General features: G+C 41.1%; 1 protein-coding gene across 7 annotated transcripts in view; it reads left to right on the top strand.

The window, feature by feature from the left end:
- Positions 1–22,937, top strand: part of PCNX2 (pecanex 2) — a 326,874-nt gene that overhangs the window by 170,202 nt on the left and 133,735 nt on the right. For all 7 annotated transcript variants that reach the window (XM_053207265.1, XM_027046909.2, XM_053207264.1 and 4 more), the window contains 2 exons: positions 5,915–6,007; positions 6,818–6,968. In XM_053207265.1, coding sequence (XP_053063240.1) covers positions 5,915–6,007; positions 6,818–6,968 — 244 coding nt within the window. The remainder of the gene's footprint in view (positions 1–5,914; positions 6,008–6,817; positions 6,969–22,937) is intronic.

Raw genomic sequence — 22,937 nt, 5'->3', positions numbered from 1 at the left:
TATTCAATACAAATTTGATAAAAGTTAAATATCTTTCTTCTACCAACAACTCACACTTTAATTGTTAAAACTCTATAAGCAGATGATATCAGTATATGTATTTCACTTTAGGGACAAAATATTTCGAAGTAATTGTGAGGACCATATTTACCCTTCTTATAAAGAAAGAAATACAGATTAAAGTAAGAGAGTTGTTTTGTTTTGTTTTGTTTTTTGTTTTTTGTTGTTGTTGTTGTTTTTGTCCACTCAATCAGCACAGGATAAATTAATGATATTGCCAACTGGGACAAGATGAGATTTCTTAGACATTGTTTGTATTTGTGTAAATTATTACAATCATCTGGAAAAGCATAATTTATCAAGAATTCTAAAATTCATCACCTATAATATAATAAGTCGATTTATCAGAGGTGGTCTAAAGGATGAATTTAAAATATGAAAAAAAGATTTAGGTACATCAAGATCATGACTGCAGCATAATTCATCATGGTAAAAAATGGAAGATAACCCAGAACCTAACAGTCGGGGAATGCTTGCACTAAATACAGCATATTCCCTTTCAGTCATGAATTTAATGTTTTAAGTTTCCATTATGGCACTGTTTGTATGTGTACATCTATGGGTCATCACAAGATGGAAAATTAGTTCGCTGGTAAGTGACTATTAGTAAGTCTATACAATAATATACATATACGTAGTGCTTACAAAAGAAAGTACAGTTGAAAAAGATAAAAAATTATATGCACACTTAGACCTGCATAAGCTATGCATAGGTAATACGTATGATGTATATATGTATATGTATGATGTATAATCATAATATACATCATGATTACAGCTAGAACCATGCCTCAGCATTCGCAGGCAAAAATACTGAACCAGAAAGCATAAAAATGCTAATATTGTTAGTGTCAGGATGCAATGATCATGAATGATCTATTCCCTTTCTTCTCTGTGTCCTAGAGTGCTGCAATATTATGTTATCCTATAGTGGAAATGTTAATTCATACTAAAAATTTGCAGAGACCGTCTAAATTTTCATTTTTCTCAGATGTTTCATACTCTAATTTTTATTTGTTTATTTAAAAAATTAATGTTTATTTGTTTTTGAGAGAGAGAGAGAGAGAAACAGAGCACGAGTGGGGAGGGGCAAAAAGAGAGGGAGACACAGAATCTGAAGCAGGCTCCAGGCTCTGAGCTGTCAGCACAGAACCTGACACAGAGCTCGAACCCCCGAACTCCGAGATCATGACCTGAGCCAAAGTCTGACACTTAACCAACTGATCTACCCAGGCGCCCTGTATAATGTGTATTTAAATGAGCAAAAATTATTTAGTAAGAAACCCAAAATTAAAAACTTTTTACAGTGTTTCAGGCTACTTTCATAGGAGACAACAACAATCTCTGATGACTAGGTGTTTTCAAGATTCCTTTTCAAAAATAATATTTTCACATTTGCTGCACTGTACTGCATTTAAAGACACCCATGAAACAGTAGTGCTTGTAAGAATTATAGTTGTGTATTAGTAAGTAGCGTTGTGTCACTGAAAAAATATGTTTATAAAAATCTGCTGCATTTCGGGGTACCTGGGTGGCTCAGTCAGTTAAGTGTCCGACTTCACCTCAGGTCATGATCTTGCAGTTTGTGAGTTCAAGCCCCACATCGGGCTCTGTGCTGACAGCTCAGAGCCTGGAGCCCATTTCAGATTCTGTGTCTCCCTCTCTCTCTGCCCCTCCCCTGCTCACACTCTGTGCGTGTGTGTGTGTGTGTGTGTGTGTGTGTGTCTCCCTCTCAAAAATAAACAAACATAAAAAATTAAAAAAAAATCTGCATTTCATACTCTTTGTAAAGGCACATGTATAAAAATTTCTAAGGAAAAGTACATTTTCAGGAATACAATTTTTGGAGCAGCATAATATCTGGGTTTTGGTGGCTGTAGGGAAAGAGGGAACCTTTTCTTTTTCTTTTGCTAATGTTACTTTCACCAGTATTCACACAGTGGTCTGTGGTTTCATTAATTAGCACTAGCTTGAAAAGCTCAATAATCACCATTTGCCACTGCCTTTGCTGAAGAGTCTGCTCAAAACTTTGCCGGTTTGCAGCTGGGAGGGGGATGGGGGAATTGTTTGGCTTCTTGCTATTGGTTTGTGAAGCTTTTATGTATTGCAGATGCAGTTTGTGTTTTGCAACTACTTTTCTCAGTCTTGGCTTGCCTTTTCATTTTATAACAATGTATTTTGAAGAACAGCTGGTTTAAATGTTCATGAACTCCAATTGAATAACTGTTTTTTTCCCTTTAAAGTTCCACTTTTCAGTGTTTTGCTTGGGAAAGCTTTGCTAAACCCAAGGTCACTGAGATTTCCTCTTATGTCTTGAGAAATGTAACAGTTTGTTACGTTTATAATGCACGTTGACTTAGGTTTTATGTGTGATGTGAAGTAAATGTCAAGGTGTTTTTTTGTTTTGTTTTGTTTTCTGTTTTTTTTCCCCATTCCATTTGTGGAAAGAATTATCCTTCCCCTCATTTAGAGGAAAGGTGTTTTTTCACATTGTCACTTTTGTTTAAAATCCATTGACTGTGTATGTTTTCGCCTATGTCTGGGCTCTTTGTTCTGTTCTCTTGATCAAGATGTATACTTTATGCGAATACCATCAAGGCCTGATTCCTGCAGCTTTGTAATAAGTCTTCAAATCAGATATTGTATATCCTCCAACTTTGTTCTTCCTTTTCAAAGTTGTTTTTGCCTCTTCTAGATCTATTGCATTTCCAAGTAAATTTATATTGCATTCTAGGGAAGGAAATAAACCACTGAGATGTTGCAGATCAGTGGTTGTCTCCAGACAGAGGAGAAAAGGGGGTGTAGGTTAGAAAAGGTCGGGAGAGGAAACTTTAGGGCACCATGGCTGTGCTACTTATTTTCATTGTGGTTGTGGTTTTCATGGGGATATCCACGTGTCAAAACTCATCAAATGGTACACTTTATGTATGTGCAGGGGTTTTGTATGTCAGTCACACCTCAAGAAAGTTGTTCAAAATAACAATAGAGGGGCATCTGGGTGGCTCAGTTGGTTAAGCCTCAGACTTTGGCTCAAGTCATGATCTAGTGGTTCTTGAGTTCAAGCCCCATGTCGGGCTCTGTGCTGACAGCTCAGAGCCTGGAGCCTGCTTCAGATTCTGTGTCTCCCTCTCTCTCTGCCCCTCCCCTGCTCATGTTCTGTCTCTGTCTGTCTGTCTGTCTCTCTCTCAAAAATAAACATAAAAAAATGTTTTTAATTTAAAAAAAAAGAATAAAGCTAACAATACAGGGGCACCTGGGTGGCTCAGTCTTGATTTCAGCTCAGGTCGTGATTCCAGGGTTGTGGGATTGAGCCCCACATCAGGCTCCATGATGAGCATGGAACCTGCTTAACATTCTCTCTTTCTCTCTCTCTGCCCCTCCCCCGCTCCTGCACAGGTGTGCGCTCTCTTTCTCTCTCTCTGTTTCTCTCCCTCTCCCTCTCTCTCTCTCCCTCTCTTTCTCTCTCTCTCTAACTTAAAAAAATAAAAACAATACAGGAAAGAAATGGGCAGGAGGAACATTTTTGTAAATAAAGACTAAAATCAGTAGAATTCCTATATATCATCCAACTGTGAAAAAAATACCAATAATCAGAGCTCATTCTCTTGCTTTAAGAAACCTAGAAATGTAAGCCTCCTCCCCTCACCAGCTGCCCTCATGGCCCACTATTTTGCCTTTAGGCAAGAATGGTTGGTCAGTTATAGATAAGACTTACTTTTCAATTAGAATATTTGGGAAAATGTTTATCTTCCTTTCGGATAAGGATTCAGTAATTAGAATAAATTCTTTAATGTTTATTTTTGAGAGAGAGGAAGAGGGGCAAACACACACACACATGCACACACACACTCAAGTGGCGGAGGGGGAGAGAGGGGGACAGAAGATCCGAAGCAGGCTCCACACTGACAGCACAGAGCCCGATGTGGGGCTTGAACTCATGGAACCGGGAGATCATGACCTGAGCTGAAGTTGGATACTTAACCGACTGAGCCATCCAAGTGCCTAAGCATTCACAGTTATTTATTTATTTATTTATTTATTTATTTATTCATTCATTCATTCATTCATTCATTTAAACATGAAATTTATTGGCAAATTGGTTTCCATACAAGCATTCAGTAATTTTTAAATGACATAAAACCATGTCAGTATAGAAGAGGAAGGAAAAATTCACTTATCTTCATAGCCTAAAGAGTCAGTGAGTTATAGATCTTTCCTCTGGGAAGGCCTGGCCTTGTGTAAATCTTTGAATGCAAGGAGATACCTGAATTTTGTCCATTTATTCATAGTAAAGTTTTGATGAAAATCCCGTGATTATAAAAGTTTTATGAGGATTCCGACTAAAAAATCATTGTGATTTGCCCTGCCCAAAAAATCAGGGGGATTCTTACCATTTTCTTTTACCATATTATTCTTACCATCACTAAGAATAAATCTAGAATTTAGTTTATCACGATACAATTGCTCCCATATTTAATGCCTGCACATGAATTGTAAAACAACTTTAGCAGATAATTGATGAATTGATGCTGGGACTGTTATCTCTTCCCTGTATGATTAGTTGCTTTAACCAAGCCATGTTGACTTTTCCATCAGATGGTTCCAGGTCATTATTGCTCCATTTAAACTGCCTTTCTGACTCCTTCCTATCACTTTGGGTGTTAATTCAGTCAGAAAGCCAGTAGCGTGATTTGCAAGAACTCCACATTTTCATTTTAAAAACCAGAAAAGAAAAAAAAAAATGGGTTGTAGGGAAACAGACATACAGAGATACAGGTTTCTGGTGGATAAACAATTATTTAAGAGGCATAATTCCCTTTCAATATGAGATATTGATATATTTATAATGATGGTTTAGAGTTTTCAGGTAACTGTGTGACATCTCAAAATGTTCAATAATTGTGAACTGTAGTGAACTGGCCTCTGTAGATAGAAAAAAATGTGATGGTCCTTTATATCTCTAAGATGCATCTTAGTCCATTCTCCATATAGCTGCAGGATTAATGATGTTCTTTGGCCTAACTTTGCTTTGTTTTCCCGAGACCCTGCTCACGCCACAATTTTATGCGAAGGGAAGTTATCAGCAACTTACTAACATTTCATTTTCTGCATATGTGCCAATAGTATGTGTATATTTAAATTATTTGGAGGTGGCCTTAACCCAATCTGACTGGTGAATTAAAATGTGAAATCTGTTCTGGACCAAAGAAATAAGCAGGGATGCCCGGGTGGCTCGGTCGATTAAGCGTCTAACTTCGGCTCGGGTCATGATCTCGCAGTTCGTGGGCTGGAGCCCCGCGTTGGGCTCTGTGCTGACAGCTCGGAGCCTGGAGCCTGCTTTGGATTCTGTGGCTACCTCTCTCTGTGTTCCTCACCCGCCTGTGCTCTGTCTCCCTCTCTCTCAAAACATGAACAGTAAAAAAATGTTTTTTTAAAAAAGAAATAAGCAAATGTGTCAGAGGCTTCTGTTTGGCCAACAGCATGCATATAAGCATGCTAAAGCCGAGTAGCGATCATGAGCACTTCACCCTCCTTCATCAGACCATGACATCTTGTCTTTGGCCTGTGTTTGTAGGGAAGAACCTTATGCCTCCTACACACGTGGAACGCTTTTTTTTCTGCCGTGGTTAGCAGACGTAGGCTAACCTCACAGTGTGCATTCCCCATTCCCCACCCTTTGCCTTGTTCTTCCTGGTGGTCCACCCAGGGTGTGCCCCTGGGAACATACCAGGTAGGTGATGTGTTTGAAAAGTGGGTTATCCAGAGTCGGTATCTGTCTCCTGACTTACCTGGTGACTACAGAGTTACGGAGAGAAACAAAGAGCAGACTTTACAGTTGGTTCTCTCTTTGCAGAAGGATATCTTAAAATCGGATCTCATTATCTGCTCAGTGGCTGCCGTTCTGTCATTTGCAATCAGTGCCAGCACTGTGTTCCTGTCCTTGCGAGTATGTATCCCTTCGGCTTTATACTCCCCTGCCTCCTTATTCTCCCTAATAACAGAGCCGGCTGTGGGACTCCAGGGCATCGTCAGGGTAGTAGAGCCAGGAGAGGAAAACACAACACCAGCTGAGAGGTTTAAGGAACGTGGCTATTGTGCTGTGAAGAATTACGTCCCAGATGAGATTTGGTTCACACGGCAAATGGGTTCAAGTGTTTTATCCCTTGTCCTCCGGCATCTGGGGAGCTGTGTTATTTGCTAGAGTAACAGCGCATGTCCTAGAACCCCGCAGTGGTAAGACAGGCCCACAGCTCACTGCCAGGAGCAGGACTGAAGGCATTACCAAATCAGGAGGGAGACTGAGGTCCCCAAGCCAGAAGGCATTCGGGAACATGGTTTTCAGGTAGAAAAACAAAAGTGGAGAGCTCTAGGTGGGGATTCTGGCTGGAGGTTCCAACAGACAGTTACTGTCTCCATATAAAAGTATTACACACTTAGGAGCTCTCTTTCCAACAAGGAAAGTCTATTAGCTACGTTTGTTACTCTCCGCCTCTTCTTTTAAAAACAACAGTAACAAAATCTAAAGGGCAGAGTTCCCTTGGCCTCTGAACTTAGTAGGCCAGCTCTCCACCCCCTACTTAGGGGCTCCCAGTACAGGGTGGTTTTGTATGGAAGAAATTTTCAGAAACAAGCCCAGGGTTGCCTCTCTGTTCCGTTAGAGGGAAGAGGGAAGGCCAGCAGTGTTACGTGATATTCATGGACACCCCTCCCCTGTCCTGCGAGGCTAAACCGTGACATTTGTCCTCTTGTATCACAGCCATTTCTCAGTGTCGTGCTGTTTGCCCTGGCTGGCTCGGTGGGGTTTGTGACCCATTACATGCTTCCTCAGCTCCGCAAGCACCATCCGTGGATGTGGATTTCACACCCCGTTCTTAAAAACAAAGAATATCAGCAGCGGGAAGTGAGAGGTCAGTAATCTATCCCTCGTTAAAAAAAAAAAAACAAAACAAAAAACGATGTAGTGGAAGGTATCTGTTACAGCAGAGAGCGTGTGCAACCAACGTGAATGTGCTGAATGCCACAGGACTGCACACTTAAGGACCGTTACAATGGCAGATGTTACATTATATCTATTTTACCACAATAAAAAAAAAAAGGAGAGCGTGTACCTTAGAGAATGCAATATCGCCCCCAGAACGAGAAAGTTGAAGGGGAGTGAATTAGAACTGTGTTTTATAAAAATAGTAAGCGGTTGTTAGTAGTGGGGAAAATTAATTACCATTATTCAGACCTGAAGATTATGCTGTTCCAGCTTGAGTTGACCCGGGACCAGGAAGAACATCACTTTACTGCCTTCCCATCCTCCAAAGTGTTTGGGGGGGGAGTGGGGCAGGGATGTAGCCCAAACCTCTGAATCTTTAGGACCTCTGACCCCTTGAATTTTGCTTCACTTGACCCACACCCATACTTGATGGACTCAGCTGTTCTCAGGGCTGTTTCCGGTCACAGTCATGCAACAGCCTGGTAATCCAGGCCGTGCCACTAGCTTCTAGATAAGAAGTCTCTCAGGAATTTCTCTCGTAGCTCTTCCCTTGCTCTGTGATCCCACAGATGGCGGAAGGATTGGATTTATCCCCATTTTCAAACACATTGAAGTTACAGGTCACAGACCGTAGCTGTCGTTTATAACCAGCTAGTGCTGGTAATTCTGCGCAGAACGTTGTAGCCCGTTGTAACGCCTCTGTTGTAGAGGGAGATATCTCATTGTCACCCTGTCCAGGCACAGGGGTATGTGAGCAGAGCCAAGACTGGCTGACCTGCAGGGATGCATTGGACTCCCCAGATTAGTTAGCAGTAACTTTGGTGGACTGGTATGACGAAGGGAAAGGGGGGCGAGATAATTTCAAAATGAAGAAGCGAAAGAATCACTTCAGGTGCTGTCGAGAGCATTTCTTCAAGGAACATCTCTGGGTGGGTATGTGGAGCTGCCTTAATCTGAAACAGCCAGATCAGGAAAATTGTAGATTGTTTAGTGGAAAAATACGGCATCGAGGGTCTGCTGCGCATATAGGGTTCAGGAGGTGGAGAAGGGTCACCTGACTGCTCTGCCCTCAGAGACTTGGTTTTCTCAACATGCAACAGGGGCAGCCAGTTTAAGGGTCCAGCTTAATATATTTGTGCTATACAGACACACACACACACACACATATTTTAAACGTTCTGTTACATTCTAGGTGCTACTTAAATGCATAGTATTTTAAACCTGCATGGGCCATTTTTAACAATTTATTTATTTTGGCGGGGGGGGGGGGAGAGCATGTGCACAAGCGGGGGAGGGGCAGAGAGAGAGGGGAGACACAGAATCCAAAGCAGGCTTCAGGCTCTGAGCTGTCAGCACAGAGCCCGACACGGGGCTTGAACTCATGAGCTGTGAGATCATGACCTGAGCCGAAGTCGTATGCCCAACTGACTGAGCCACCCAGGAGCCCCTTCATGACCTTTTCAGCACATGATTCAAGCCCAGGTAACGTGAACGTGTTTGTATGTTGATGTCTCCTCTTTGAGGGATGAGTGAGCAGGCGGGCCTGGGCGTCTGTCCTGTAACGGGGGGCTGGGGGTTCACGTCTGTTAGCACAGGCTCAGGCAGAAGCTCTGTGGCTGTTTCTCCCTTGCCTGCATGAGCTGTTTATAAGCCACCTGAAATCTAGCCAAGAGTAATAGACTTGACAAATTAGGTATATAATGAAGAACAGATTGCATTTCAAAATTACGTGTGTTAGAAGGAAAATCCAAATATTTAAAATATGATGGTATGAACTCGTTGAAAAGCTATTACTCATTTTGGTATCATCCAGATCCCGACTTTCCTTGCCTCTTCTTCCTGGCCTTCTGCCTTTTAGGTCTTTTGCTCTTTATGTCTCCTACTAACAAGAAAAAACATGCCCAGGAAATTCAGACCAACTGTATACCTTTTTTTTTTTTTTAATGTTTATTTATTCTTGAGACAGAGACAGAGCGTGAACGGGGGGGTGGGGGGGGCAGAGAGAGAGGGAGACACAGAATCCGAAACAGGCTCCAGGCTCTGAGCTGTCAGCACAGAGCCCGACGCGGGGCTCAAACCCACGAACTGTGAGATCATGACCTGAGCCGAAGTCAGAAGCCCAACTGACTGAGCCACCCAGGCGCCCCAAACCGTATACCTTTTAATGTGAAAACTGTGCTCAAATCTTCTCATTGGATCACAGAATACTATTACTGGAAGAGAAGGTCGAGCAGAGCAGGGCGGCAGGTCTGTGCCCTACCACTGGAGTCCCCTAATCCCTCGGCAGACACCGCTGAGAACAAGCCTAAACCTGGACCAGAGGCAGACACTGAATAGGCATGGGAGATGAGATGTATGTACTCTCCCTGTCTCAGAGTTTGTAGAATCCCGCCCCACCCTTTACCTAGGAGGAAGCTGAAGCCCACAGACCTCAAGGGTCCCAGCAAGTCTGTGGCCAGTGAGTGACCAGAAAGAACCCAGGGCATCTTACTCCGGTGGGGTGCTCTTTCTGCTCGCCCGTCAGCTCTTGGTCTAGCAGGCTGATTGTGTGCAGTTCATATGCGGCCCTTAGACGACATGTTGCTGCCGTCATTGTTGCCCAGCAGGGCCACGTCGCTGTGGTAGGTCCTGCAAAATCCGACAGGCTGTAGTCTAATGCCAGCTCTGCGAAGCTTGCTTTCATCCCTGGATTGAGACAGACTCACCACACTGAATTCTGGGCCTTCTCGTGGTTTCTCAAATACACCCCATTCTCTGACCGTCCCCCTTGCTGTTCCCTTTGCCTGTGATGCTTTTTCAAGCATCACTGGACTCGCGCCACCCACTCATCTTTCAGGTCTCTGTTTAAAAGTCAGTCCCTCCAGGAGCACCCTGGTGGCTCAGTTGGTTGAGCATCCGACTCTTGATTTTGGCTCAGGTCACGAGCTCACCGTTCGTGGGCTGGAGCCCCGCATCAGGCTCAGCAGGAATTTCTCTTTCCTTCCATCTCTCTCTGCCCATCCTGTTCTCTCTCTCTCAAAACAAACAAACAAACAAACAAACAAACAAATAACAAACTCAAAAATCAAACCCTCCAGAAGTCTTTCCCTGACCACCTGGAGTAGGACTAACTTCCTGACTGTGCCCGTGAACCGCCCTTTCCATAACATTCTCTGCAGTGACTGTGAGCGACATATCCACTGGCTCATGCTGGTCCTTCACTGCTCCCCATGGTGCTGGGCACAGAAGTGTCTCTCCTGAACTGCACTGCACTGAGATGTCATCAGCCCTCTGTTTGCTAGAACAGACTTCAGCCTTGCTGGGTATACTTTCTCTCAGTTTACTTTCCTTTCTGCATACCTCTGATACATAATTTTACTTGCGATACAAAATTACTCGGAGATACAAAATAAATTTTGATACAAAATTTTGATACAAAATTACGGCTCAAGTTGAGGCCTGTAAATTGAAATGTATTGTTTAGCCAATTCAGTTCTTCACTTTCGAGACTAATTTAAGTAAACTTTATCCCATACTAGTCCCAACAAGATGTTTCACCAATATTGGAGCTAAAAGAATAAAGTTTTATCACTCATAGTACAGTTGAGCCATAGTGGTGATGTCGTTGTAACCGACATATTAATGGGTATGTAAGGTGGTTTTTTTCCTTCTCTATCCCCCACTAGTCTAAGTGAATCATGCTGAAAATAACAAGATAACTAAGTAGACAGCACCACAGATGACATAATGTTAGTCAAGTATGGAGCTTCTAAGACCGAATGTTTAAGGAGCATTGTATTTTTAGAAAATAAAACAAATTATCCTGAATTATGATGGTAATTCCAGACAAATGACTTCATTGATAGGCCACTGTTGTAAAAGAGTCAGAAGTTGGATCTACTTGAAAACTTGATTTATTTAATGTCACTAAATACCTATCTTTCAATAACTAATTTGAACATAAAGAGACTAAATGCTACAATCAAAAGACATAGGGTGACAGAATGGATAAAAACAACAAGACCCGTCTATCTGCTGCCTCCAGGAGACCCAGGTGAAAGACACCAGCAGATTGAAAGTGAGGGGGTGAAGAAACATCTGTCTTGTAAATGGATGTCAAAAGAAAGCCAGAGTAGCAATACTTACATTGGGCAGAATAGGCTTTAAAACAAAGACTGTAACAAGAGACAAAGAAGGGCATTATATCACAATAAAGGGGACAATCCAATGGGAAGACGTAACAATTATAAATATTTACACATCCAACCTAGGAGCACCCAACTGCATAAAAGAGTTAATAACAAACATAAAGGAACTAATCAGGAATAACACAATGATAGTAGGGGACTTCAACACCCTACTTACAGCAAGGGACAGATCATTTAAATAGAACATCAACAAGGAAACAATGGTTTTGAACAACACGTTGGAGCAGATGGATTTAACAGGTATTTTCAGAACATCCCATCCTAAACCAGCAGAATACACATCCTTTTCAAGTGCACACAGAGCGTTCTCCAGAATAGATCATATATTAGCCCACAAAACCAGCCTCAACAAATTAAGGAAGATTGAAGTCCTACCATGCGTCTTTTCCGACACAGCACCATACAACTATGAGTCAACCGCAAGAAATAATTTGGAAAGACCACAAATACATAGGGGTTAAATAACATGCTACAAAATAATGAATGGGTCAAGCAAATCAAAGAAGAAATTAAAAAGTACGTGGAAACAAATGAAAATGGAAACACAATGGTGCAAAACCTCTGAGATACAGCAAAAGTGGTTCTAAGAGGGAACTTTGTAGCAATACAGGCCTATCTCAAGAAGCAAGAAAACTCTCTAATAAACAACATAACCTTACACCTGAAGGAGCTAGAAAAAGGACAACAAACAAAACTTAAAACAAGCAGAAGGAAGGAAATAATTAAGATAAGAGCAGAAATAAATGATATCAAACTAAACACACACACACATACACACACACAATAGAGCAGGTCAGTGAAACTAGGAGCTGGTTCTCTGAAAACAAAAATCAATATAATTTACAATCTTCTAGCCAGACTTCTCATGAAAAAGAAGAAAGGACTCAAAGTCACAAATGAGGGAGGAAAAATAACAACCAATAATCACAGAAATACAAATAAAATAATAAGAGAATATTATGAAAAACTATGTACCAACAAATTGGACAACCTAGAAGAAATGGATACATTCCTAGAAACATAAAAACTACCAAAATTGAAACAGGAAGATAGAAAATTTGAACAGACCTATAACCAGCAAATAAATGGAATCAGTAATCAAAAAACTCCCAACAAGCAAAAGTCTAGGACCAGATGGCTTCACAAGTGAGTTCTACCAAACATTTAAAGAGGAGTTAATAACCATTCTCAAACTATTCCAAAAAGAGAAAAAGAAGGAAAACTTCAAAATTCATTGTATGAGGCCAACATTACCCTGATACAAAACTAGATAAAAAAAAGAGAACTATAAGCCAATATCCCTGATGCACATACATGCAAAAATCCTCAACAAAATACTAGCAAACCAAATTCAACAATGCATTAAAGAAAACATTCACCATGGTTAAGTGGGATTTGTTCCAAAGTCATTCAGTATTCGCAAATTGATCAATGTGCTACATCCCATCAATAAGAGAAAGGATAAGAACCATGTGATCATTTCAATAGACACAGGAAAAGCATTTGACAAAGTACAACATCCATTCATGATAAAACCCTCAACAAAGTAGGTTTAGAGGGAACATAGCTCACTGTAATAAAGGCCATTTATTAAAAAAACCACAGCTAATATCATCCTTAATGGAAGGAACTGAGAGTTTTTTCCCCTAAGGTCAGGAACAAGACCAGGATGTCCACTCTTAACACTTTTATTCAGCATAGTACTGGAAGTCCTAGGCACAGCAATCAGATAACACAAAGAAATAAGAGGCATCCACGTCGGCAAGGAAGAAGTAAACTTTCACTATTTGCAGATGACATGATACTATATACAGAAAACCAGAAAGACCCACCCACCCCCCCCCCAAAAAAAACCTGCTAGGACTGATAAACTAATTCAATAAAGTTGCAATTATACAAAATCGGTGTATGGAAATCTGCCGTGTTCATATACACTAATGATGAAACTGCAGAAAGAGAAATTAAGAAAAACAATCCCATTTACATCTGCACCAAAAATAATAAGATACCTGGGAATAAGCCTAACCAAAGAGGTGAAAGACCTGTACTCTGAAACTATAAAACACTGACGAAAGAAATTCAAGAGGACACAAAGAAATGGAAAGACATACCATGCTCACGGATTGGGAGATCAAATATTGCTAAAATGTCTACACTACCCAAAGCAATCTACACATGTAATGCAATCCCTATCAGAATACCACCAGCATTTTCCACAGAACTTATAACAAATAAGTCTGAAACTTGTATGGAACCACAAAAGACCTCGAATAGCCAAAGCAACCTTGAAAAGGAAGAGCAAAGCTGGAGGCATCACAATTCTGGACTTCAAGTTATGTGACAAAGCTGTAATAATCAAAACAGTATGGTGCTGGCACAAAAACAGACACATAGATCACTAGAACAGAATAGAAAACCCAGAAATAAACCCATAATTATATGGTCAATTAATCTTTGACAAAGCAGGAGAGAATATCAAATGGGAAAAAAGACAGTCTCTTCAACAAATGGTGTTGAGAAAACTGGACAGCTACATGCAAAAGGAAGAAACTGGACTGCTTTCTTACACCATACAGAAAAAATTAATTAAAAAGTGGATTAAATACCTACCTACATGTGGGACCTGAAATCATTAAAATCCTGGAAGAGAGCACAGGCAGTAACCTCTTTGACATCTGTCATAGGAACTTTTTCTCAGGCAAGAGAAACAAAAGCTAAGCTAAACTATTGGGATCACATCAAAATAAAAAGCTTCTGCACAGTGAAAGAAACAATCAACAAAACTAAAAGGCAACCTACAGAATGGGAGAGGAGATTTGCAAATAACATATCTGATAAAGGGTTAGTATGCAAAATATATATAGAACTTCTAAAACTCAACACCCCAAAACAGAATAATACAATTACAACATAGGCAAAAAACACAAACAGACATTTCTCCAAAGAAGACATCCAGATGGCCAACAGACACATGAAAAGGTGCTCAACATCACTTATCATCAAGAAAATGCAAATCAAAACCACAATGAGCTATCACTTCACACCTATCAGAATGGCTAAAATCAACAACTCAAGGGACAACTGGTGTTGGTAAGGATATGGAGAAAAAGAAACACTTGTGCACTGTTGGTGGGAATGCAGACTGGTACAGCCAATATGGAAAACAGTGTGGAGTTCCCCCAAGTCACACTACTGGGTATTTATCCAAAGAATACAAAAACACGAATTCAAAGGGATACATGAACTCCTATGTTTATGTCAGCATTATTTACCTTAACCAAATTATGGAATCAGCCCAAGTATCTATCAATAGGTGAATGGAAATAGAAAGATGTTACATATATATATATATATATATATATATATATATATATATATATATGCGCCTATATATATATGTATGTGTGTTATATATATAGATAGATGCTATATCTATAGATATAGATATAGATAATGGAATTCAGTCAAAAAGGAATGAGATCTTGCCATTTGCGATGACACGGATGGATCTAGAGAGTGTTTTGTTAAGTGAAATGCATCAGTCAGAGGAAGACAAATACCATGATTTCATTCATATGTGGAATTTAGGAAGCAAAACAAATGAGCAAACGGGGGAAAAAAGAGAGACAAATTAAGAAACAGACTCTTAATGATGGAGAACAAACTGATGGCTACCAGAGGGGAGATGGGGGGGGATGGGGGAAACAGGTGATGGGGATGAAGGAGGGCACTTGTTGTGATGAGCACAGGGTGATGTATGGAAGTGTTGAATCACTATATTGTATATCTGAAACTAATATAGCACTGTATGGTAACCAACCTGAATTAAAATAAAAATTAAATATGACAAAAAATCGTTTTATCTAAGAACTTTCAAAAGGAATCGTGTCATTTAGGAAAGGAATAATTGAGTTGGGTCATAATTTCATATGGTCCTCCAAGAAGAAATTTCCCTAATATTATCATTCTTGGCTCTTACGAGTTTAAGAAAAATTGAAGTACTCTGATTTGATGACCATACTCCTACTGTAAAAGTGGGTTTTAATGGGGTTTAAAGCGATTGAGATAGAGAATTAATTCCATTATTGACATTCACTTGTTTATTCATTCAGAAAATGCTTATGAATATACTGTTCATTAAAAATAGAATCACTGGGGCACCTGCGTGGCTAAGTCAGTTAAGTGTCCGACTTCAGCTCAGGTCATGATCTCATAGTTTGTGAGTTCGAGCCCCGTGTCAGACTCTGTGCTGACAGCTCGGAGCCTGGAGCCTGCTTTGGACTCTGTATCTTCCTCTCTCTCTGCCCTCCCTTTGCTCATGCTCTGTCTCTGTCTCTCTCTCTCTCTCAAAAAATGAATAAACATTAAAAAAATTTTTTTAAATAGAATTACTGAGTTCCTACCTGACACCAAGCCTGTGAACCAGTGAGACAGGATGACGAAGATGTGGTTTCTGTTATCAAAGAGTTTCTGACCTATTAAGCAAACCTACGGCTGTGCCAGAATGGAAGAGCTATGACTGCTACATACACACTGATGTGGGGTCAACACTATGTGCAGCCTTGCAGGAAATTCAAAGAAGTAGAAAGCCCAGAGCCTAAGTGAAGGGGCTACGATTATTCATGGGTTACGTTTTTCCAACTGCTTGGACATAATATATAAAATGGAAAAATGTATGAATTTTAGAACTAAATGTTGAATTAATCTCTGGTGCACAGTAGGTGTTCAATACCATTGGTTGAACGAACAGATGAATGATCAGTGCTCTGTAAATTCATCGAAAGAAGACTTCCCTGTAGGCTGACAGGAAAAAGCCTTGTAAGGTAAAGGCTGGTTTGAAGGACTCGAGTGTACATGTGGATGGTAAACTATATACAAACAGGCCCATCCCTCTGCAAAAAAATGGTTTCCTAAAAAGCTTAAGCTATAATTTTTGGATGTACTAGAATAAATGGGCAAAAGATGATAGAAATTAGAAATTATAAACAACACCAGTAGAGAACTTCACTGAAACTGTAATTAAAAAAAAATTCACTCTATGGAGCGCCTGGGTGGCGCAGTCGGTTAAGCGTCCGACTTCAGCCAGGTCACGATCTCGCGGTCCGTGAGTTCGAGCCCCGCGTCAGGCTCTGGGCTGATGGCTCAGAGCCTGGACCCTGTTTCCGATTCTGTGTTTCCCTCTCTCTCTGCCCCTCCCCTGTTCATGCTCTGTCTCTCTCTGTCCCAAAAATAAATAAACGTTGAAAAAAAATTAAAAAAAAAATTCACTCTAATGAAACTAATTCATGAACCAGTCCCGATTTTGTCATTCTTAAGTGAGACTTACTTTGCATTTTAGCAAATCTTGCCTGTGATTTGCAGATAGACTGGTTTCAACATGTGGGAGACCTGGTTCTGAGAGATATTTCTTTTTCTAATGTGTTTTGCATTTATAACAAGGTAATAACCTAGATTAAAAATCAAACAGTACGAGTTGTAATGAAAAGCAGCAGACTCTTGTCAACTTTTTGCCATGTCTGATTCTCCCTCTCCATGAAAAAGTCCTTTCTATCCTTTAGGTATTTCTTCTGGTCCTTACCATAATTCTTCGAAGTGAGGTGCATGTTCTCCTGTGTCTTGATATTTCAGATTTGCCTATCTACTGACTTCCTGTTCTGAATAAGGATTCCTCTCTTTTATCTTCCCTCGTACGTTAACATCTTCCCTTTCTCCTTCCTCACGGTATGGTTTTAATATTCTCTGAACAAATACTCAGGGTTTTGTTTTTCTGCTAAGTCTATGGTTGTTCTATTGTCGTTCGCTTCTGGCCCAGTAGTGTACCATGATTATCTTTCCTTTCTTGTTCAGATTTCTGTTTTCGTACTTGCTAACCTTTCCAATAGCTATGGAAAACGTCTCTCAGTTCAGTTTTCCCTTCAGGCAAACCTGCCAGGTGATCTACTGGTTCCCATCTCCCTAGAGTCCCTCCCGGAACCTGCTCCAATTGTTCCTTGCCGTCAGTCACTTTAGGAGGCTTTGTATATCTCCAAGCATTTATTTCCATTCTACTCTGTACTTTGTACTAATGGAGAGTTTGTATTATGGAGCCACTAAGGAGGCAAACGCTTCTGTAAGAATTCCAAGGTAATGTCTCCTGTCGCCCAGCTTCTGCTGCTGCTGTTGGAAAGTCTGATGACTTTCTGACCCCTCCCCCCCACTCCAGTCCTTTATATGTGACTGGATTTTCCCCTGCGGGAAGCTCTTGGAACATTAAGGAGGGAATTAAAGTGTCATGGCCCAGAGAATGGGGTCAGATTTTGGCTCTGTCACATATTAATTGTGCTTAACCATCATGATTCAATTTTGTCATTTATAATTGGGGGTTCCTACAAGAAAGATTTGTTGGGGGATGAAACGAATCAAGATAATAAGAATAGAATATTGGCATAGCCCTTGGCAGGCAGAATGCATTCAGTAAGTATATACATCTCCTCCTCCTGTTCCCCAGAGTTAAATTCAATCATTGCGCACCTTGCTTTGTGCCTCATTTCATCCATTGTGGTAGATGGCTGGTGGCCCTTTATCATTTGGATATATATGTTCAATGGTTTTGAAATTTTTATCAATAGGTGATCGTACTGCCTGAATGACCTCGTTCACAGAATTTCCATGGTGATTAAATCAAACCCAATAATCTATGTAAAAGTCCTTTGTGGCATGACAGGCATTGTTTGATTTCAAAACATAAAGGCTGTGTTGGGGTCTTTGGGAAGGTCTCGTCTTTGTATGCGTGACGAGGAGACGCTATAGCTCTGGGAAGAAGAGCTTACCTCTTCTTCTTCTTACCTCTTACCTCTTCCTTTTTTGGCCCGCATAACAGGTTGCTAACATCAGGTGGTAGTGAGAGACCTGAAAAGCCCTTCAAAGCCTCTTTAGTTCAAAGTGACTAAAATAGTTTGGAGCATGAACTGAACTAGTGTCAGCTGAGTACCAGTCCCCTTTGCTATGATGCTTGCATAGGACAGTGCATTCCAGCGAAATGGCTTAGAGCTGATGTGTCAAAAAATAGCCTGTCAGCTGGAAGCCTGCCTTATTAATTATTCCCTCTGTTGTTATTCTCCTCATGTACCTTCTCTTCCCCTCCTTTTCTTCCCCCCTCTGCCAGGCACTGCTTCATTTCACTCTCCCGCTCTGTTCTCCTTCTAGTCAACTGGGGAACTTCTCTCTCTGTGTCAGTCTGGAGGTGGCTGGAGTGGAACCAGGTTCACACTGCGGCAGGAGAAAAAGGAGGGTGGGATTCAGTTGCCTTTGCTCAAAGGGGAGCGAGGCAACAGGAGGCCTGGGGAAGCACAGGCCAGTGCTGGCCAGCCTCAAGAAGGAGAGGGTCTGGGGACAGAGCTCAATGGTCAGCTGCCAACCTCAGCTTTCGAGCAAGCCACAGGGTGTTTACCCAAGTGCCCGGTGGGGTTCTTCTAGACTGCGGATACATCGAAAACAATGTGGACATAAAACGAATGGCCAGTAATTGGAGAAGTGTAAAAAAAAAAAACACCTAACACTAAAAATCAAGAGGCCTAAATATGCATGTGATGTATGCAGGATGGAATGTGGCAGCTTTGGGCTCTTGCGGCCCAGTGTGCATAGAAGCGCAGAATCAGGCCATTGGGAGGAATGATGTTAGTTCTCAGCTGCAGTGGGTGAGGTCACTATGATGAGTGCTGACTTAGTCTCCCTGTTGTGCATGCACTGGGGTCTTATCTGAAGCGCTTAACCCACAGAGTGCTCTATGATAGGAAAATATATGGAGATGCCCGTGGAACAACGGAAATGGTGTTTTAAAGCGATCGTGTAACTTACGCCTTCCTTACAAGTGCATACTCCTCATAGGTTACTAGATCGCTTTAAAACATACAAATCACTCTTCCCTTGGGGAAGAAATTACGATTTTGCAGATTAGACATTCACTGAGTACCTGCATTGTACTAGGCACTGTGTTTGGTGTTGAGAATGCAAAAATTGGTAAGAGCATAATCCTTGCTTTTGACAAGACGGCTGTTCTAACAAGAAACATCTTCCCTCCTGTGCTCCTAGTGAGAACATTTGAAAGTTGCTCTTAATGCTTTTCACATGAAAATTTTTTGGCCTAACCTTCTTCATGTGAAAAATTAATAAATGATTTCAATAGTATTTTAGTTTTAAATACTATGATTTTGTATTAGCAGAGGACCTTTCTATCAAGAGGAGAAAGCACATTATTGCATTGATTGTCCCGAGAGCCTCTCTATCCCTTTGAGGAGATGTGAAGGATGCATTTTTATTCCCACTGAATTAATGAAAAAAAAAATCAGCGGGAAGTTTTGGGAAAATGAGCTAAACACTTTTAAAAATTGAGTTAGACTTTGTATCAAATTAAATTCCAGATGGATTAAAGATTTAAAAAAAATTTTTTTAAAGGAGGAAAAGAAGAAAGAAAGAACCAGAATAGCACTGCAAGAAAATATAGGTCAAGTTATATAATCTTGGTTGGGAAGAGAACAATAATTTTCCTAGCATGACCCCGAAGTCAAAAACCACTGAAGAAACCACGAAAAATTTTATTCTCTGAAAAATGTCAGTTTTAATACTCTGATTCCTGAATGTTGCTCTTTACTACCTTGTGTTTCTTTGAGAGGTTTTACCAGGGTGTTGACCCTGGTAATAGTTACTGAGTCATTCAAAAATAATGCTAGAACCTATCACAGGCCAGGGACTGTGCAGAATGTTGGGGGAAGCACTGGGTGGCAAGGCCTCACCCTGGGGTGAACCTTCTGAGACAAGAAGTGCGCTATGGCCAGGAGTGAAACTCGAACCCTGCACGGCAGGCATTGCCACACCACAGAAACCCCGGCCTTTCCTCAGACTCTGTTGTTCTCGGTGTCTGCTTTAGTTAAATGAACTATGAATGAATTCATCGGTGATGTGGCCTGAATCTCCTGAGCGGCTCCTGTGGACAGCGTCCAGGCTAAATGCCCAAGCATGCTGGAGAAAAACAGCCTCGCCCCCTGGCTGTAGTAGAGAGGTGGACCTTCGTCCCACAGATTAATATACACGTACAGGGTTTGAAGTACAGTGAAGGGAAGGGGTATAAAGGGATCCTGAGCTAGATCTGAAAGATCAAGAAAGGCTTCTTTGAGGAGGCTGACATCTAATTGGAGGCTTGGAAGATAAAGAGGGGAGTTAACCCTTAAACTGGAGGAAGAGGGTTCCAGGCAGGAGAAGGCCCATGGGCACATCCTGTACTGACTAATGGGAATGGAAAAGTCACGAGGACCTTGGCTTTATCCTAAGCGGAATTACAGGGCTTTGAGCAACAGGGGAATGTGATTTGCTTTATGTTTAAGGATGATTACTTACCTTCTTCAAGCTACTGGCTTTGGAAGCGAAGCCTTTTCTAGAGAATAAACCATGGCGTGTACATGATAGTGCTAAGGACTTTGCGATGTGGGATTCGGCCCAGCAAGAAAGATGACAAGGAGAAGCCCTCGTAGGGAAAAGCGATTGCCTCTAATGAGGGGATGCCACCAGCCTGGACGTGGTGATTCCATTTTGCGGGGCGTCTCCGCCTTAGATGCCTCAGGGTGATGGGGCTGCTTGAACCGAGTGGCAGCTGTCTGGAAATGTTTGTGAACACGCCTGGCCCCTGTGAAGGCGAGAAGTCATGCATCCTTGCAGCCGAAGTGGCAATTCAAGGTTTGAACTGGACGAAATTGTCTCCCTAAAGATAAAAACACCCCAAAGGTTTTTGATTCGCTTTTAATTATCAAGAAGGACTTCTTTTAGTAACGTAAGCCTCTAAATAAAACAACCTGAAAGGCCTTGGAGAAAATTTAAAGCACCCAATTGTAGTAAGTTGTATATAACTTGTAAATGGCATAGTTAGTTTGCATTCTTTTCCTCACGGGCCTAATATTCCAGGGAAGAGAGAAATACTAATGCTCAAGGAAGGTCTTTTATGGTCTCTGTGCATATTCAGGGCATTGCCAAAGGACAGTTATAAAATACCATTGCAAAGATTTTCTTTCCCACATGACTTTCTATGAATACTGAGGCAGTTTGGGGCCCTAAGAAACATGTTTCTCATGCTAGTGCATTTGTAAGCTTTGCCTTTCATTAGCTTTTCGTGGCCACCCCATAAGAAAAGATTCAGTGTCGTCTTTTAGAATTCAGAATTCTGGAATTACATTGCTGTTTTAGTTTCCTCCCGTGTAATTATTCTTCTTCCTTTCTGCTTCCCCTCCACTCCCAAACATAAACATTCAGTATGAGTTCGACTTGTCTGTTAAGAGTTTTCTACCATCCAGAGATTGTAACGTTTCGTTGGAATAAATTCCCAAGCTTGCTAGGAGGATAGAGATAAGGAACATTTACGGGGAAATTGATTTTCTTTCAACATAAAGGATTAGCAGAACCTGGAGTCAAAAGTTTGGAGTTGGTGATGCTGCTGTTATTCCTGTATGTTTATTGTAACCCCCTTTCCACATCCTTCTCCACCCCCGCTTTGGCTGGATGTCCTGACACCAGTCAGGGAAGCCGTGCCTTGGGATAAATCTTCACCTAGAATGTTTTCCTCTTAATGTACAGTCCGTAAACCTGTGCTTGCCGGTGCGTGCAGACAGTATAAAGCACATCCTCTGGCCTCTCATCCAGAGATTCAGAATCGGTGGGTTGCCCATGGGAAGAGCCGGGATATCTAGTCACATGCCTCAAAGCTGTGCCTGTGCTGTAGTTTCCACACACATCCCTCCCTTCCAGGTACCACAGAGGGTTAAATCTCACAGAATCAATACCTCTGCTCTCCAATATTTGGAAAGGCACGGATGGTAAATTCAGATCTTACTGGTGATTTCTGTACATGTTTTTTGAAATTCATTGCTTTGTGTGTTTCTGCGATGGAGAAACAAATTCTTATGGAAAACCCATATTTGTTATCACTATCTGCCGTAAATCCTTGCAAGGACTGCAGTGAAATTGTGTCCCTGCCCTCCAATCAGCCCCACTCACTGGAAAACATCATGGGCTGATAGCAAATGTGACAAGCGTTTGAAAGCCTGGATCGCACTCCCCCATCCACATGGCACTAGCATTCTACAGTGACGAGCTGTGGATGTTTCTTTTAATTCAGATGTTTTTCTAACAGCCCTGCAGCATGAGGTTGGCTTATATTTCCTTAATTTACATATTTTTGCAGGAATCTAGCTAAGGTTGTCATGTTTCTCTGAATTGGTGACAATTGTTGATAGAACTCTGTAAATGTATTTTTATAAGCAGGCTGAATTGAATTGCATTTGATGTGACGGCCCCAATCTGACACTGTTGACTTCATATAAATTGAGAAATCAGAAAAAATAATGTGCATAGAAGGAAACCTAAACGTACCCGATTGGACTTTAGGAGAGACTAAAATAGGAAATATTGCTTAATGTGTTATAGTTAGAAAGTTTTTTGTTTTGTATTCAAAGAGTAATTCCAAGAGGCTGCTTTTTGTTTGATTTAACGATCCAGAGTTCCCTTGAACACTAAAAATGATAAGATAATAGGTGAACGTTTACAGAACTCTAAGCCGACAGAGGCATAGCGTCTACTCTTGACAAACCCACAGTCTAGTGGGGAGATTAATATTTAAATGAATGCTCCATGGTGTAACAGGTACTATAATTAAAGAATTCACAGTGCATAGTGATGGCACAAAG

Source organism: Acinonyx jubatus, chromosome D2, assembly GCF_027475565.1.
Source record: "Acinonyx jubatus isolate Ajub_Pintada_27869175 chromosome D2, VMU_Ajub_asm_v1.0, whole genome shotgun sequence".
Taxonomy (NCBI): domain Eukaryota; kingdom Metazoa; phylum Chordata; class Mammalia; order Carnivora; family Felidae; genus Acinonyx; species Acinonyx jubatus.
Note: the sequence above shows the minus strand (reverse complement) of the source record. Positions and strands in the feature narration are given on the sequence as shown.